The sequence below is a fragment of the Tauraco erythrolophus genome, chromosome 14 (assembly GCF_009769465.1).
Source record: "Tauraco erythrolophus isolate bTauEry1 chromosome 14, bTauEry1.pri, whole genome shotgun sequence".
NCBI classification, from domain to species: domain Eukaryota; kingdom Metazoa; phylum Chordata; class Aves; order Musophagiformes; family Musophagidae; genus Tauraco; species Tauraco erythrolophus.
Genome location: NC_141478.1, coordinates 20077609 through 20096742, shown reverse-complemented (window position 1 = coordinate 20096742; position 19134 = coordinate 20077609). Strand labels below are relative to the sequence as shown.

Here is a 19134-nt window from a genome sequence, read left to right as displayed (position 1 = left end):
AGTGGAAGAATGGGAAAACAACATGCAGAGCAACTCTAAGAATACAGTAGCTGTAGAGGACAATGTGTGAAGCAAGACAAGAGAAGAAAGACTGAAATAGGAGCCTCACTTACGTGTTGGAGAAGACTGTGACTAAGACAAAGAGAAACAGTTGCACTTATTAGACTTTCTATGTATTTTTAAAGGTGTATCAAATTATACAGAAATCACTATAACCACTGTAATTTATGTTTTAATTTTGTGAGATTTTTTGTGACAAGTTACTGTTTTCAGTAATGCACAGGTAGAAGCATGAGATAATTTGGGGGTTTACTGCATGGGAAATACGAAATAATCATTTTTTTCACTACCCACAGAACATGAGATAATTACAGAGTTTTTAGCATGAGGTAATACTATGCATTTTTGATAGGACTGTGCTTTTTCACAGGATTGCACCAGAGGAATTGAGGGCTGTCTTGATTCAATAGTTTCAAAATTTATACTTGTGATACATGTCCAGAATTTGGCTTGTTTCAGACACACCAGATGCAAGGAAAAAAAAGTACCTTTCTCCAGCCAATACCGATTTGTTTTTTTTAACGGTAGACAATATGAGTATGAAATACCACTGCTAGTGCATTGGCCAGCTTCCTGGCACAAGATTTGAACTAAATTAGAAGAAAGTATTAAGAAAAGAGATTGGTAATGGTTAAAAGAAGTTTACTAGGCAGAGTATTTACCCTTTGTTTGGTTTATGTCCCTAGTATTATGCAAGACACCTTCCTTGATGGTTTTATTTTTGTCTTACTTTCTTCTGAAAATGTCAGTACTGAAGGAGATTTAAACCTTACCTTAAATTTACTATTTGATACTTCAGCTACTAGAAGTCAGGAATTTTATTCATCAGGTCCATTCCTCACACAAAATATTATCCAACCAGGTGTCTTGACTGGACGAGTGCTGCCCTCTCTGAAGATTTATTTGTTTTATTCACATTACCATTTGCTGATTACACCACTATATTATATATTACTATCTGTTTCCTTACCAGATTCTCTTACTCGGGCAAAGAGAGCCCAAATGACATGGTCCATCTCTCTTTCTGCCTTGCCAACACAAAGAGACAGTCTGGTTAGTCAGAAGCATAGAAAATGTGAATTGAACAATTTTCTTTTTGACTCATTTCTAGCACTGGCAGTTGAAACCAGCAAAAATCAGATATGTTTCCATAATGGCACATTACTTAGCAGCTCATTATATGGAATTGATAAGGTTGTATTGAAGAGTAAGTTAATTGAGAAAACTTCGGGAATTGAAAGGGGAGAAAATGCAGAATGCAGATTTCTTATCTCTGAAATAAAAAATCTGGAGGTGTATAAAAATACAGATGCAAAGAAAATGTTGAATAAGCTTCTATTCCTAGGGTGTCTACTGCATGCTCTAACATCAGAAAAAAGAGTGCGTACTTTGCATCAATGTAGACAGAAGTACAGCAAGACAGAGAAGAAAAGACATGCTGTTACAGTGTGTAAGGTAAGAAGTCAAAGAGAAAACCACATTATAATTGCTAGTAGAAAACAAAACAGAAAAATACATTACCTTTTGAGGACTCATGTCAGAGAAGTTAGAGTCCAAGTTAAAGCTCAGCATCTGAAGGGAGAACCTGAGGGCACCAAATCAGCTAGAGGGCTTGATCCAGAGAAGCCCCTGATTAAATTATATAAAGCACTAAAAGATCACTTTCTCCTCATATTAACCGATCTTATATGTTATTTTCTGGACTTCAGACCTTCAGCAGGTACTCTGAAGGAAGCTGGTGACATTGTTTTAAAGGGTAGGAAAGATAAAAGTGATTTTTCATCACACAGGGACATGCCACTGTTGAATACAGAGTTTAGGGGATTTGTAGCAGCACCGACAGCTACATTAGAATCACTATTGCCTGAAGTACTTTGCATAGCCTCAGTAAAAATTGGTCAGACACAACTGCTGTTAGATAACTTCCATATGTTATTGATCACGAGACATTCAGACTTACTAACGTTACAGTTCAGTATACTGTTTTCATTGGAGAAGGAAAAGGCTCGCGGTCATCCGAAGTGGAAATTCAGGAAGGAAATATTAATAGAAGATGTAAGACATAAATGGACTGAAGCTGCACTCTATAACATCTTAGAACTCTCTCAGCTTTCTAGACGGACATGGAATAGTTACTCACTGTTACCAATCTTGTTTGCATTATTCGGGAAACAATTTGTACGGAAAATGATGATGAATAAACCAAAACCATGTTTAAATGCAAACAAGTCGATTTACGAAACAACGTTACCTTTGAATGAAATCCTGTTAGCCATTCGGACTGCTTCAAACCCATTGCAATTGAGAACGTATCAGCTTCTAAAATTAATTATTTCAATTCAAAAGCTTTGTGACTTTGATGTTCAGGTCAAAATGAGATTAGGCTACAAATTCATTTTAAGGTGGTCAAATGCCACAGAAAGTACAGGGTAGCCAACATTACATAAAATTTAGTAAAACAGCACAGCACAGCACACTCTAGCAATGCTTGCTTACAAAATTAAGCAAGTAGTCCTGTGAGCAATAAAGCATCTTCAAACCCAGGGGTATTAATGAAGATGTATCTGTATGTTTGGGACAAAAACTAGAACTAAATTGCATTATGATTCTCTGGCAATGTTATTTAGATTGCCAGGATGCAGATGTTTGCTGTACCTCTCAGTTATAATGCCTTTTGTTGACACCTATATACTTAAATGAAGAAATGGAATATTCCTATACTTAGATTATATGGAATAATCAAAAGAATCCAGACATAAATTGGGTTTTGTGGTTAACGTTAGTGCGAAAAGTGCTTCTTTCAAGAAAGTACTGTGATATTTCCTGCACTTTGGGGCAAAATAAGCAAACAAAAAACCTCAAACGTGCATGCCTAAAGATGTTTAAAAAAAACAAAAACTTTTTCATGATGGTATGCAATGTTATCAGCTTGTGCTTTCTGTTCTTGCTTTTCTTGTGATTGTAACATGTTCAACATGATCTGTATGTAACGTGAGGAAGCAATTTCTTGATAGCAAAGCACCAAATACAAATTTTGTGAAATACCGATAGGCAGGTTGCCACTCAGTTCCATGTTTGAGACTGATACTCCACAAAACTTTTCACCAGGAATTATTACACGCCCTTAGCTAGCTACTGAAAACACAAGTTGCAGCTGCAGAACCCGAAATAACAAGAAGATATTGCTGTTTACATTCCTAAAATTAAAACTACAACCAATTTCTAACACTTCTAAAGGCACCTCTATGCCAGTTTGTGTAATACTTCAACATTTTTTTTCAGTGTACATGAAGAGAGACTGTTTTTAAATTATCCTCTCAATGTAAATATTGATATTTTGACTACAACTTTTGTACAGGCAAACAATGGGCTGTAACAATGTAACAATGAGCATCCACTGGTGGCATTTTTTAACAGGGCTCTGTAATTTGAATCCATGTTGTAGGTTCTCCATCACAGAATTTGCTGCTGTTTCAAACTATTCAGTTGTTTTCACCAGTTCTGGAGATTCTAGGGGAGTCCTGTTTTGAGAGAATTAGTGTTTGCTCTCACTGTTGCCATACTGACAACTCAGCTATGAGCTTACTTTAAAAAAGCTGTTTCTAACTCTCATAGCTGTGAAAATGTATCTTAAAAAGGTGACATGACTGCCACCGATTCAGTGATGTGAATACTCTGAAACATTTATTTTGAGAAGTTTGTGCTACCTGCTACTCAGTGAGGATCTAGGTTTGAAATGTAACGATGGCAATTTGTAAACTGTTTTTTTAGAAGCACCAATCCCATTGATTTGGGAATAAAATTTTTGCTCGTAAATTATCAAAGTACGTGAAAAAAAAATTCCAATTAGCTATTTCTCTGCTAAAAATTCTAACGTAAGCATCCAGGTAATATCATTCCAAATAATTCAAATCTATCTTATGCCCTCCCTTTGAAAAAAAAGTTTCCAGTTTTTCACTGGAGCTATATGTTGTCTGTTTAGAAAAACACCCTGTGTTCACACAAAGTGCTGGTAGGCATAAAATAATCAATACAAGGGTCCTACAGTGCTCGATCTCGTATTTGTTTGACCTAAAGCTGTGTTACAGGACCGAGGCACACCACCACTGCCAGCAGAAGTGAGCTCAGTTTACCTCGCTGCACACCTTTGAGCCTGTAGTTCAGGAGACACATTCCTAGACAGAACACCCTCAAGGCTGATCCGGAGCCCCTCCAAAACAACAGCCTCTTCTGGAACCTGTCTCTGGCTGAGAAATGGGCTTAGGAACAGGAAAAATTTCAAGTAAGAAATTTGACAATTAGAGTCTAACGTTTATCTTATCTGCTTTTGTGTGCACAAAATACAACTGCTGTATTCAGATGGAATGTGTTTTAGAGATCCACCACAGGTGTATACAGTAAAAAAAATAAATCTTCCCCACAATGTAATAATGAAAAATAATCAGGGGGGGAAATAATTATTTTCTCAATGTTTGCAGAGTGGTCAGAGATTATAATACAACAGACCCTATAAAAGACCATTTAAATTTACATGTTTACTTTGCAACTTCTAACTATGCAAACTTCCAGACCTCAAACTTTTTTTTTTCCTGTATCATTCCACTGAGTAAAATAGAAGTGAGAATCTGAATGACAAATGTTTTTAACTTGTTCTCTCATTCAGAAAACTCAGTCGATACCAAAGTTAGTGTCTTATATGAAAGCTAATGAACACCACTACAGATTTACTTCTAGTAGGAAGAAGTTCTCTTTTTAGAAAGACAAAAATAAACTAACGGGGTAATGACACTGAGTGAGTTTTGAGGTAGACTTTTAACTACAAATTAATTAAGAATCGTATGTAACCACTTGTTTTTTCAAAATTCAGTCTGAGCTTTAACATTCTTATCAGCCTTCTCTGCTGCATGCTGAAAGTCAAAGTTTGGCCGCACCATTTACATATCTGGGTTTGCTGTTCCCTGCCAAGGGGGCATGACTCAATATAACTCATTCGTCTGTTAAAATAAAGCTTGTTCCAATATTAACTTGGGCCAAAACAAATCTCACAGAGAGAGTAACAAAACCCAAGTTCACTATCTTTGCCATTTTCTGCAGTTTTTAACTGAAATTGCTTTCTGGCAGTACGGCTGTGACAATTTAGCATACTTTGGCTCATCTTTTATCAAATTACTCTCACTTTTTTTTACAACTGCACATTATAGAGACTTCCTATAATGAGGGGATTTTTTTATTAGTAATTTTAAAATAAAAATTATAGTTTTATGTTTGGCACTTACCGTTTTGGCTGTGCTATACATCACACTGCTTGCCTATTATTTTTTGTACTTTCAAAACCTACGGTTCACTTAATTGAAAGATGCTTTAAGAACAAACGTGCAATGAAACATTAGTCGTATTCAAAACATGGGGGGGAAAAAAAAGATCTTTTACCTTTTGTCAGCAAAACCATCACTCTTCCCTGCAGGTCTTGTGACTTTGAAGGCTTTCTTTTTTTTCTTAACAAAACCAAAATCCAGTTGTGGTCACTTAGGGATTATATTCTCTTGCTGGAAACATATTACCATCGGCACTGTATCTACAGGTAATTATCTTCAGAGCAGTCTTGCTATTCACACTCGCCTCAATTGTTGAATATTCATTTAACTTTGTCCACTTTAAAACCTCACGGTTATTTTTTGAGTGACAGAGGTATAAAATACTGCACTGCGAGACTTCCTATCAATTAAGAACAAGCCCTGCCTTTTGGTATGTGCACCTTTTAAGCAAACACATTTTGGTTTCACTCAGGAGAGGTCATGGCTGAAAAGCAAGTAACAGTGTGGAGGCAAAATTCATTTGGATAGCAAAACACTTTAATCACATCACTCTAATGTTGCAATTTTCTCCATTACGCCACTTCCCTGCCACTTGGAAGACATGACGTGGTCTGGGAGAGACTGTGTAGCAGTTCCATGGTTCTGGGGTCCCCTGGGCTCATCCCCACTCCCTGAGGTTGGAGAGATGATCTTGGGACTCTGGTGCAGGCTTTTGGGGTTTCCTCCTCCCACCATCTTTTCTGTACTATGTTTACCTCTTAAGTGTCCTCAGCTACAGGAACTAGGCAGCTACAGGACCTCGCTGAGGATTAGCCCCTTCAAACCACACTCTGATTTCCTGTTTTGCTGCACCATCGTTGGAGCTCACCATCTGCTTCTTTGGACACTTCTGGACATACTTGCGCTGTAGTTCAGGATGTGGTTGATCATAACTTCATCTACTTCTACTACAGAAACAAGTTAGTTAAAGTTCATGGGCTTACGCTAGCAGAGATGCTGACTAGCCATACCATGCTAACAGCTACAGGAATCCTGTCTGTGTTAAGAAATTAAACATTTTCTTTACCTCCTGTTAAACATGTAGCTTGTGCAGTCAGAAAGGGCCAAACACAACATTCCAGTTATGCTGAAAAGAGAAAACATGTATCCACCTCTCACTGAGAGGCTTCTCTTAAAATTCAGGCATACTCCATTTCCAAATACCTTTTCTTCTAAATGCAGTAACTAAACATTTTCCAAGTCACACCCATGCCTACTAATCTCGTATCCCTAGAAGGCCACTGGGAGATCACAGCTCATCCTCCATCTTCTAATTAAAAAACCCCATCACCAATATGGCCATGGGAGAGTGCTGTTTGTGCTGAGCATCCACTGAAACCAACAGTTAACTCTCAGGACAGATACGCCTCTACCTTAGCTTGTTAGGCCAGGTTCAGGAAAAGGTTTAACTAGACGTGGGCAAAAAGTTGCCACTTGTAGTCTTGGTTGGTACATTTTAAAGCTAAATACCATTATTTTGTTGTACAACATACAGGTAAGTATTTTCTCTCTACTGCACTGAAAACGGGCCAGCTGCCTGACTTGGCATTTAGAAGTGTGGTGAAATGGTGCAAAATTAATCTTATTTTCTTATCATTCTATTACTAAGTGAAAAAAAAAAGGGGGGGGAGGAAAGAATTTAAAAGGGAGCAAATATATTATTAGCTATACTGACACTATGCTGAATTTACTTACTTCAACTTCACAATACTGCATTCCAACTGCAGCAATCAAAACAGGTGACTGAGGTAAAAGCACAAGTCTTGTTTGAAGGCTCTACATAAATAGAACATAGCCAGATCTTGCATGCCCTACAATTTCAAATCAAAAAACAAAAAACTTTTTAAAGGAACTTAGAGATACCAGGCAGTCTTTTTAGCACTCTGTATTTAAAAGTTTCTAATAGAGAGCCTCATGCTATCAGAGAATGTAAAAGAAAAGGCAACCAGTGCATTTGGATTGTGTAAACTTAAACACACAAAGACTGAAATTGCCGGTGCACACAAAGTATCAGGTATTGCTCCAAACCAGCTATCTAAGACAACTGAAATTCAGTTCGACATGGTGAGACAAGCTGAGCTTGTAACTGTACAACGCGTCTTTACATCAGAGTTTTTTCTCTAAGAATAGGAGGCAAGGTATTTTCACGTATTTTCATCTTTATTTAATGAGCACTTTGTTATTTTTCTCTAAAGATTTCATTCATATTACCTACTGAAGCCATTCAGATCTGTAAATAGGACTCAAGTCTGGGCAGGTTGTGCATCTCTCTTGAAATAAAATCCAGGAACTGGTGGATTTTCTGCATTAGTAGTTTTCCCAGACTGTTTTACATTCACAAATAGAGCACATCAAAGTACTGTTTCTTTCTACATGTTGATATTTGGACTCCAACTGCCATTTGTGCAAACCATTCTCATTTTGGAAGAAAGAGGCTTTCTTCAATTGCAGAATTCCATCAAGTATCATTCACCTGCAACTCTGATTACACAAAATGCAAAGCTTTCTCGCAGCTGTTATATTAAACTCTATTCCAACTACGAGATTCGATAACGTTACCAAAATGATGTTTACATTTTGGAAGCGGCTTTGATTGCAAGATGTCCACTCTTCCAGACTTCTCAGCTTTCTGGAAAGAAACAAACAGCTCACTGAAGCATTAAAAACATATTTACACTTGGCTTGCTTTAGTTGAACCAAGATGAATGAGAGTCATAACGGTAGTATAACCATGAAGCAGGTCATCCTTTATGTCATTGCATTCTCTTAATACGAAATTCCCAGTCACTATTCGATCACATCCTATTTCTCCATGTCCAAAAAACCCAAAGAGGGGAACGTTTGGAAAAAACTTCCTAAACGCATCTGCTTCCATATTCCTTTTGGTTTTGTAATGCCGATATCCTCTGCCGACACACGCAAACATGAAGCCAATGGTGTTATGCTCGGGGATGTTTGCTGCTTTGAGACGCTGCATGGCGGCTTCTGCTGTCCTCTCGTCAGCCACATCCTGGTCTAACAAAACAGTGGCACTCTGGATCTGCGGCCCGCTGAAAGCCAGCCCAACCACACCGCAGGCATCGCCGGGCTGGGCGTTGTTACTGAAAGGCAACAGGCACCGAGTCAGAGAATGCTCCAGAGAGACCACTTCCAGGCTGAATAAACTTCTGCTGTGGTAGAAGTAGCTTTCAAAGCAGATCAACATCCTAATGATTTTGAAACACAGCATTCAAAAAAAAAAACCCAAAGCCTTCAAATTCTACCAACCTTTGTAGCTACCTTTCACAAGGAAAAACTTTCACATCCATTACCAGGGATTAAGCGTAAGCCCCCCTTTCAAACACATGCCAAATTCAGCAGTTTGTGCATGTCACAGCTCTGTAATTCCAACTAAACTATTAGTTAAACTTAAGACAAAGATACTCAGCATTTACATGGGCAACCAGGGCACCAGTCTGTAATGGCTTTAGATTCATGTAGCTTTAAATCTCCTTGGTTGGCCAGGACACACTGGTTTTAGTAGTTGCCTACTTATGCTTTAAGCAATAATTTAATATACAGTAAGCTCTCTCATGTGGAGCAATGGTGCAGCTGGCATAAATCAGATTCAAGAAAAACGTTGGTATTACTATGGAGCCCAGACCTATGCCGGCACGAGAGCAGCCCGCAGCAACATCTGCACTGCACACCCCAGCACAGGATGCTCCAGCAACCGCAAGTCAGAGGGCACAAAGGGTTCTGCCAGTACAGCAGAGCAGCTGGAGCAACTGGAACCCAAATCTGCCCTGTAGGGATCCTGGCAGAGGGAACGGTTTAAGCTAGATGAGATCTAGCCCAGTCCCATGACCACCACATCCTTCAGCAGCTGCAGCAAATGAGGTGTGCTCCTGGGCACTGTCCAACCAAACCAAGGCTGATACAGAAACAAAACGTTCATGTAAGTGGTCTCTGTCAAAACGAGTGGCAACTTCTCTGCAAGCCAGCCAGTGAGCACAGACTGCAATAAAACACACATAGGGCATCTGAAGCTGGAAATCTCCTTCACAATGGGCTTCTCCCAGCTGGGTTTCCAAAATCCAATTTGAAACACAGTCACACAAAGCTTCCAGCTTTCCTGGCTAGGTCACAGTGCTGAAGCTAGACTTTATTCTCTTAAAAAAAATAATTATTATTTTATTACTGTTAATGGGCATTTCTAATACGACACAACTAAAAGGCTATGGCTTCTGCAGTGTTTCTCTCATTTTAAATTTTCTTCACAATTTATCTTGAAAAAGACACTTACTTCTCAGAAGTCAGTGATGTAAAGCTTTCCACCTGTCCCCCAGCCAGGATGATACTTTTCTCATTCAAAGGATTGACTATTTGATGAAGAAATCGAGTCGCTCCAGACTTCCAGGAGTTGTAGCCAAACAGAAGAACCACCCGGAGATCTGGGTTATTCTTCAGACCTACAAGCAAAAACACAAACACCAATCCTCTTATTTTTAAATCCCGACCCTAAAGTCCAATCATCCTAGTCTCTCCTCAAATAATACATCACGCATTTAGTAATGGCTTTCCATTGCTGCAATTGAGAAAACAAGACACCAGTTGCCCAGGCATCCAGGAGCTGGGCTGCATTGCCCACGTAAGTAAAAATTTCTGAAAAGAATCTAGCAAGGAAAAGACGACTGCATCTGCTTCCTCCAGCTTTCAGCTTCTTTAGCAGAGCGTTTGAGTTTTACCACAGCTTTTGAAGGCACAGCTCTTCAGTTGCACCTGGCAGCCTTAACTGTCCTTTTATAGTTAAGAACTGACCATATAGGTTATTCAACAGGAACTGCAATGCAGTAAACAGCTTTACCTGAAAGTCAAATGCATTATCTACATCAGCCAATTGCTTATCCCAAGGCAGAAACTCCCAGGTTCCTAGAAGACTCAAGAAACCCTCATTATATTACTCTTCATAAACAAACCACCCTGCTAAGGACACAAGGTGAGGAATGTGAACTGTATTTATTGAAATACGCTGTCTGCTTGCTACAGCTGTTTTCTTGCTACAACACCTGACTTAGGATCTAAATGCAAAGTTATTTTGGAGAAGACGAGAAGCAGCTCCTTCCCGCTCGTTTCTAAACTGTAGTGATGGGAATCATTCCCAATGGCACAAACTCGTTTATCGTTATTTTTAACCAATTAGAAGTTGCTCAAAACCTGAGAGCCCCTCTAAATAGCTCCGCTTGGAACCTAACTGAGGTAATCTGACATCAATACTCAGACAACTTAATCTTAACACTCCAGAGAACAGGAAGAACACAGATGCATAATTACCAGCTGCAGCCCTAGTGAGCCACAGCGTGCTCTAGGAATGCAGTTAGCACAGAAGCTGTTGCTTTCATGCTGGTGCCTAAGAGAGCAATACAACACTTCCCAAAAGCCCAAATGAAGGGGAGAACAAGGACGTACCTGCTTCAGCAAATTTACTTTCATCAAAGACCCTGTTCTTTGAGTCTTTTGAGAAATGGAAGGTATGAATTTTCACCCCATCGATTTTGGGAAACAACAGAGCAAACCCAGCTTCGCCCCCTTCAATTTCTTGAGGTTGATTGCTGCTTGAACCCATAGGGGTAACTACAAAGATACAAAATCAGACACCTTGTGTTCAGTAATTCCAATAATTTTTTCTATGCTGTAACACAGACCGGAAGAGGCAGAACAGCTTAGGTGATGTAAAACTTGATAGTTCATTTCCATAACGACACATCTAATTGACAACTGGTGTGATTTTTTATTGGTATTTTGTAAGGTGAAGCATGTAGGAGTCCTGCTGGCTACAGATCACGCTGAAGTAGTCACTTTGGACAAGGATACATGAGTATGTTTGGACGTTTCCCCCCAGTCACACACAATATAAATCAGTTGGAAAACAAGCATTGTGTAATAGAGCTGTCTCAAGCCTTCCTGCCAACTTCTGCAGGTATGCAAGCATACCTAGATTTCTATGGACCACAAGTGAAAAGGGGAAAGGTGTTATACAAGCATGTGATGACAGTACAAAGCAAACTGACACAAATATTGGGAATGTATTACTGAATTATGCTAGAGACAACAATCAAATACCCTACTCACACTGTGGGAAGAGAACTTAAGGCGAGAAACTAGGAAAAAACTTTGTAATGATAAAAAAGTGAAGCACTAGAAAAAGGCTGCCAAGGGAGGCTGTGAATTTTCCATAGTTATTGGCTATGCCTCCTGCTAGACCATAACAAACAGGCACATACTGAGGATGTCCTGTACAAGTTGTCACAATATGACTCTGAAAAACATAAATAAATCCAAGAAACATTCAATAATTATATTAAGGTGCCAGGAAAAACTGCAATAAGCCACCTGCTCAATTAAACCAACCCTTTTAATTATAACTGCATCACATTAAGTAAGAATTTAAGCTCCACATAACTCAGCAGCAACACTGTGAACTCCATAAAATTTAAGCGAGCACTGAAGAAGATGGGAGAACACGGTAATTGCTGTGAGAACTCTCTCGTCAGTCTGCAGGACTATGCTTTCAAAAACGTATGAAACTGTAATAAACAGGAACTGGAATAGATGTGCAATACACTGAACACTTTCAAGCTACCTCTCACAAAATCACACATTTTCCTCCTACCTACAATCCCTGGGGTGACCAGTCCAAGAACCTGACATCGCTTTGGCAACAATTTTTCGAGCGCAATTGCTGTTTCTTTACTGTTTGTTTTCCTGGCTGTTAAGAAAAGATGAAAAAAGTAGAGAGAAGTAAGGATTGGTTGTCGCGAACAGTAGCGGAACAAACTTTGCCGTCAATCCCATCCTATTTAACCAGCACTGCCCATCAGCGGCTGCCCTGTTAACAACAGGGCAAACCGGTACTAACCAGTAAGAGCACAGGACTACTGGCATGCAAACAGAACCGCTGCGCTGCAGGGAGCGGGGAAGGCGCACGCCTGCGTAAAGTAACGCGCGCGTACGAGCTGCGCCTCGTACCACAAACGCGAAACCATACGGTCGTCTTTTTCGCCAAGGATTCACTTCCCCTCGAAGCTCGGCCTCGGAGAACGCCCTTTCCGCCGCCCTTCCTCGAGGCGCGGTGCCCGCGCCCGGGCGCTCCCTGAAGCGGATGGCTGTTGTTCAGGGTTTACCTTTCTTCTGCTCGTGACGCTCCTCGTGCCCGCTGAACGTCTCGTCGGCGATGTAGAGCACGGTCTGCGGCAGCACGTGCACCTTCTGCGAACAGAGGGGAGCAGAGGCAGCGCTGTGCCCCGCGGCCGCCGTTCCGCAGGGCGGGGGCGGCGGCGGGCGGCTCCGCTCCTGAGGCGGCAGCTGAGGAGGCGCCGAGCTCCCGCCGCGGCGCGAGGGACCGTCCCTCGCACGGGCGCGAGGCCGCCCCCGCGCGCGCACCCACCTCCAGCTCGCGGGCCAGCGCGCACACCAGCGCGTGGCTCTCGGCGGGGCCCGGCTCCAGCGCCGACACCCAGGCGACGCGCTGCCGCGCCCGCAGGATGCGCCGGGCGCACTCCCTCCACAGCCGGCACACGCTGCAACGACACCGCAGGCACGCCGCGTCGGCTGGGCCGGGCCGGCCCGCTCCGGCCTCCCTCCGGCCCCGGCGCCACCTCCGAGCCGGAGCCGACCGCTGCGGCGGCGCCCACCCCCGCAGCCCCGCCCCGCTTACCAGGCGGCGCGCAGCAGCGCCTTGGTGGGCAGGAAGCCGAGGACGCGCTCCACCACCTCGGCCAGGTTGCCGAGGACGAAGGCGCCCTTGGCGGCAGCCTCCATCGCGCCGCCTCCGCTCGCCCTTCCCCGCCGCGGCAACGACGCCCTGCGTCACCCGCGCGCCGACGCTCCCGCGGCGGACTTCCGGTCGCGCGGGGGCGGAGACAAGCGCGAGCCGCCGCGCTTCCGCCGCCTGGCGGGCGGGAGGCCCCTCCCCGCGCCCGGCTTTCCCGCCCCGCGCCACGGCACCCAGCACGGACACAGCGCGCTTCTCAAAATGGCTTTTATTCATAAACTTGATGCAAGTTTACAAATTACTGTACATTGCCGAGCAGCCCCGCCGCGCGAAACGGAACCCGAGCCAAAGCGCGCGCCGAAGGGCCGGGGGCGGGCGGGCGGCAGCCGCGGAGTGCCGCCACCCCCCCGCCCCCCGCGCCGCTCGGCTGGCAGGGCTGGTACAAACACCGGTACAACCACGCAAGCAGAAAGGCTGGGAAGTCACCCACCGCACGCTGGAAACGATACGTCACTGGAAGTAGCGCCAAACCTCTCCCATCGTCTCTTTTCGAGCTAAAAACTGGATCTAGAAGCGAACGCGCAAGGACCCGAAACGCCTGACGGAGAAAAGAGCACAAATTTGAGAGTCAACTGAAAAAACGTAACAAAAACATGCTTCTGCGCTTCTAAAAAGTGCTTAATCCATGGTGCGCACCCGTAGCTCAGCCCCGAGGTGCGAAGGCCTGACGGACGAGTACTACAACCAAAATAAATCGATTTGGGTAAGGCAGTGAAAGAGAGGGCGATTACAGACCCAGATCCATCTCCTGATAAAGAACAGCTCCTAGTCGTCTCTCGATAACAACCACCGTCGCGACTACGGCAACGTTTCTTAAACCTCTGAATCAGATGATGAGTTTTTGTACTTTATTGTAGCTTTTATATAAAAATTTTTCATTCAAGGACTTTCATCTCGATTTGTGCCAATCACTTCATAAGTTCATTAGTTTACAAATGATTGCAACAACCCGTTAATAAAATGGAACACCTAAAAAGGTTTTTAGTATTTTAAATAACTTCAAGCTTCATACTGTGGCTCTTTCTTGTTAAGGATGTTGAGCCAACGAGTAGCAGGAACAGCCCAGCAAGTTCTGATGCCCCAGTGGAAGTGACTAGTTACAAGGTTTTATTGGCACAGCCTTGCTCTGCTTAAAAGAAAACAGGAAAAAAAAAAAGGAAAATAAAACAAACAAAAAATTTAACATAATCTAAACAAAGAGCATCTTTTCCAAGAAACAGTTCATATTCTCATACAGCCATGAAAAATGTTTAATGACTTAACATACATGTGTTTTTCCTATATCATTAATTTGGAAACACTACAAATGCTGTCATTTTAGACCAGAAAAACTACCGTGATTTGCAAGACCTGACATCTCCTAAAACAGTATTAAACAATGTATTAAACTTCTTGGCTTTAAATGAAACGATACAACGCAGGTCTCTGCAGTCTGCATTTTGCAAAAGGTAAGAAATACACAAAAGTGTGTGAACGACTCACTCCTACCGAATGGTCTTCAGTAACTTGATAGCCTGCTGTAGGGAGCTTGCGCTTTCAAATAAAAAAGAGGGAGAAGGGAGGGCGTGGCCCAAATATGCTCAATCCATAAGAACAAACGTGGTGAAGGCCCAAACTGCTCAGTCCAGATACCTAAGAAGAGCGGAATGGTAAGGCTGTAACTTATACTTTACGTGTCAGTTGACAGATTATCCACTAACTTATCTAATAGCTAAAGTCTTCAGTACGGCTGTTATAGGGGCACTCATAGCTTGAGTCTGTGTGTTGGAAAACATAAAAAAGAGCTTGTTTTGTTGACATTGGTCCAGGCATATGACAGTCCTCAGTATTAGCCATCTTCTTTCGGAGGAGTGTACCAGCCTACAGAGAACAGAGAAACGTGTTAGGTACTGACACCGCTACATCAAGACAAACTTACCATCTTATTCTGAATTTGTGGGAGATGGAAGTCGGATCGGGCTCCTTCCTCCCCTCTGAAAGTAGGCTGGCTTAGTGAGACCCAGTGCCCTAAACTCTAGTGGTCTGCAGCAGGAGATAAAGCATGTGGCAGGATCAGATCCAGTATTTGGGCATGAAAATTAAATACTTCCAAGTTTGGGTTTTTTTTGTGGCAGCAGCTATCCAGAGTTGGACAAGCTGAACATCAACACAGGAAGCTGTTGAAGGAGGAACACTGGTGCATAACAAAACCATATGGAATACAGGTAAAACCCTTGAGTCATGCATAGACACACAAACGTGACTACACTAGGATACTTAAAAACAAATCCCATCTCGTGTACTGAAGAGTTAGGCACACAGAAGCATTGGAACCATCTATCCTACTTCTGCAAATTTTGCTGTAGGAATGGGCTCAGAAATGCCAGTTGAGTAACTTGCCTCCTGATAGGATCTGGCATGTTTAGCAGTTGAATCACATCTGATCAAGCGTGCACAGTTTTTTCTAGCCACCTCCAGATCTCCAATCTGAATTCTCTCAGCCACTACTGTAAAAAATCCTCTAAGTTTTTGTACAGAGAGTACAGGCCCTATTTGTGCTGCCCCAGAGAACAGGTAGCAGCTAGATGTTAAAGCCACCTTTCGCAGCAGCAATAAATGCTATGCATGCTCTGTGCCCAGCTCCTGACGCAGCACTGCAGCCAAGGCTAGCATATAGCTAGAAGTAAAGAGACTGCCATGCTGGCTTTTGTAGCAAACTAAAAAAGCAAGAGACTCAGTTAATGGCAAGATCAAATTATCAGAAAACTGGGAAGCATTTTAAAGTATTATCTACGATCTTCCCCCAACAGTAGAGTAGGCATTGTGTTCCATTTCAGAGGTAGGGAAACCAAGGTGCTCACCACAGTCACACTGAAGTATGCTCTCATGTTCACAGCAACATGAATTCCCAGGGCAGACAGTGTCCAACTCAGACCAAAGAACATCACTGAAATGGTAACTGGGACTAACTTCCTCATTAAGGGACCAAGGTACCACCTCTGCTGACTGCTTTTACATAACATGTAAGCCACTTAAACCTTTCAAAGTCTCAAGTCAGTTGTTGTCGTCTCATGCTGGCACAACGAATGCAATTATACCTGAAGCATTTTAATACTTTTTTTAGTTTTATCCAGCTGAGAGACCATTAGCTGGCTTTAAATAGGGTAATATATATATATATATATATATATATATATATATATATGTGCCTCGCATTTCTATTGCACAGTTTTCCACCCAGTGCACTTCACTTGGACTTTTTCATTTTTTTAGTCTCTGCTCTCTTTTTCCACTTTCTCTCTCCCTTAACGATTGCTACTACTAAGGTAGTGCCGCATTGAAACAAAGCCTTCCAGGGAAAGAGGCAAACTTCCAGCAGGTACTTCACTAACAATCAAGACACTTTAAAAGCCACAGTAACAATAAAGTTACTAGGTCAACTGGCTGAAAATGAAACTGAACTACCTTTCCAAAAAGACAGTAGGAACACATGGAACACCGCTATATTCATGTAAGCTGGAAAAGCTGCAATGATTGTTAGTCAAGTTACTTTAAACACTACTGTCTTCCTAGTGCAACATGGGAAAAAGGAAACACCAGTTATGGTCTTCCCAAGCCAACATAACTGTGGCCAAATACCAATCCCCAAGTTGCCATGCAGACGAGAACAAAGTCCCAAGAATATACATACCATTTTTCTCATGTATTTGTACTAGTGACTTATAGGACTGCTGTGCTCTTGCTAGATTATATTGATTCTGAAAGAGAAAAAAAAAAAACATAAAACACCTGCATCTAGACAGGCAGAACTTAAAAACAGTTTTACAAAGAAATTCTACAGTGGGCTTACAAATAAAAGCCAATGCACAATGTTACAACGTTCCTGGTTTTAAAGTACGAGATTTTCAAGACAAATACTCTTATTTTCTCATTTCTCCTCCATCATAATGACCATAATTTGCATACCCTTGCTGCTGGAAAGGTCCCTCTATCGGAGGGTTCGGAGCCTGAGGTATGTTAGACCTGTGAGTAACTGGAAGGGCAGCCTTCAGGCAATCCCCACCACAACTCTGGCTGGCTCAGCTGACCAGTTACTAGGTTAGACAGAATTGTGATCATAAACTTTAACATCTTACCTAGTTCACTATCCCTGAATCAGTACGGAAAAACTGGCATCCAAGTGACAATTTCATTGACTGAAATATTTAAACATCCTTTGAAAACAGCATTTAGTACTTGGAAGTCTTAAGTTATGGGCTGCTACCAGCATGCACACTTGAACTGAATTGCGATTTCAATTAATGCTGATTGGCTAGCTTACAAGTATTTGTACGGTATTATTTTTCACCCTCTCATGAAACTTCACAGGTGTCGAGACCAGCAAAAGGAGCAGAACTTCTTAACACCAGTGTATGGGATCCTGGCAGTCAGGCTGACATCTACTGCCCTTCTCACAGCCAGAATTTCCAAATCCTCTTGATTCCCCGTTCTCATCCTTTCTTTCCTCCCCTCCTTGCCAATACAGGGATAGTACATGTCCAACTACTTTCACACCCTGCCCATCCCAAGGTTTTATCCTCCTCACACATTCATAATTTCTTAACAAACTCATAGTTAACTGCCAATAAAATACTCATACACGCACCAGACATCAAGATAAATCAAAATGCACATATATTTGCAATGACAATTCTGTCATTAAGCATCTTCTATGCAAGTCAGCAAATAGAAGCCTAACAGTAATTTGTGTAATTGATACACACAGTGCATTTACCTTATTGGCTCCAAACTGTACTCTGGCTTTTCCTTTGACTAAAGTGGCATTGATCTGCATGATGACTGATTCTATTGAATAGGCACTGCTCCAGCCCTGGAGGAGGAAGGAAATATTTCTATATAACATGTACTTGCTTCTTGTGCTCACCCTGCAAATCTATTTTGAAATGCATGCTTTTGGATTTATTTTTTTCCCCTACACTCCAGTTTTAGTTTTAACTACTTTTTTTCAGTTAGAAACTTTTATTTTCCAGAGAAAATCTGGAAAGTGATATACAGTATTAATATTAAGAACCTGTAGGAAAAATGAAAAGGCTGAATCACACATTTCCAAAATACAGCAAGACAGAAACAAGAAGAGCTCCATTATTACACCAGTTACACATTTTCAGCAACATCACAACAGAAATTACCCTTATTGTTGTAAGGAGCAAGCAGAAAAGTGTGTTATCTAATGAAGCCACTGAGTGAGCTATGACAATTTTGCTCCCACGAAAGTTACTGCTCCTCTCTGGCACTGCTTTACCTTACAGGGTTCACAAAAGTTTCTGCCAGAGCCTGCAAATAGGTTACTTCTTTCTTTTATTTATTTTGAAGATAAAAACGATCACTCTATCTACACAAGTCATCTACGCCTAGAATCTTCTGCATTCCTCACTTCTCCAGAGCTGACTTCATGCAGTAGGTAGAGGCTTATGGAAAGAAAAAAAGACCAACAGTGTCTTGCTCCTCAGAACTCACTCTTTACACTGGCTTCCTCTCAGAAATTCTGAGAATTCAAAGTTGATGCGCTCTCACTTCTTGCCTCTTCCTCAGACATCTTGTAAGCCATCCAAGGCAGAAAAGAACATCTTACACAAGATCAGCAAGGCAAATCTTGTGGAACTGAGGTTTGTTCCACCGTGTTCCCTTTGGAGTGTGTCATTTACTCCACACAGGGATTCTTCAACTCAGAGGAAACACCTATTTTCATTATTTTAAAGCGTGCTTTGTTATTATCCAGATAACAGAGTCTGTGATCACCTGTTTAGTAAGAAGTTCCATGCATAATGCACCTCCACCTAGGACATACCTAGAAACAAACGTGAAAGAAAATATATTTGACATGAGCAGTTAGTGAAAAGATAAAACCGTTCACAGCACTTTAAGCTC

At 41.9% G+C, this 19134-nt stretch overlaps 2 protein-coding genes across 5 annotated transcripts in view; both read right to left on the bottom strand.

Moving 5' to 3' along the window:
• Positions 1-7553: 7553 nt before the first annotated feature.
• FBXO22 (F-box protein 22) lies at positions 7554-13214 on the bottom strand. The gene is made up of 7 exons (XM_086620663.1): positions 13111-13214; positions 12841-12973; positions 12578-12662; positions 12067-12162; positions 10863-11027; positions 9700-9865; positions 7554-8515 (listed from the first exon to the last, which is right to left on the bottom strand). Exons 1-7 carry the CDS (start codon positions 13212-13214, stop codon positions 8086-8088), a joined length of 1179 nt encoding a protein of 392 aa, XP_086476789.1. The 3' UTR covers positions 7554-8085.
• Positions 13215-14060: 846 nt separating this feature from the next.
• UBE2Q2 (ubiquitin conjugating enzyme E2 Q2) overlaps positions 14061-19134 on the bottom strand; it is a 43551-nt gene continuing 38477 nt past the window's right edge. For all 4 annotated transcript variants that reach the window (XM_086620615.1, XM_086620616.1, XM_086620617.1 and 1 more), the window contains 4 exons: positions 19006-19054; positions 17981-18076; positions 16898-16964; positions 14061-15087 (listed from right to left, as the gene is read on the bottom strand). In XM_086620615.1, coding sequence (XP_086476741.1) covers positions 15056-15087; positions 16898-16964; positions 17981-18076; positions 19006-19054 — 244 coding nt within the window. In that variant the 3' untranslated portion in view covers positions 14061-15055. The remainder of the gene's footprint in view (positions 15088-16897; positions 16965-17980; positions 18077-19005; positions 19055-19134) is intronic.

Excerpts from the sequence above, each read along its gene's own strand:
- FBXO22 (XM_086620663.1), bottom strand. The coding sequence starts at position 13,214 with ATGGAGGCTGCCGCCAAGGGCGCCTTCGTCCTCGGCAACCTGGCCGAG. Across the intron at positions 12,974-13,110 it reads GCGCTGCTGCGCGCCGCCTG|CGTGTGCCGGCTGTGGAGGG; the intron begins GTAAGCGGGGCG and ends GTGTCGTTGCAG. Across the intron at positions 12,163-12,577 it reads GCGTCACGAGCAGAAGAAAG|CCAGGAAAACAAACAGTAAA; the intron begins GTAAACCCTGAA and ends TTTTCTTAACAG.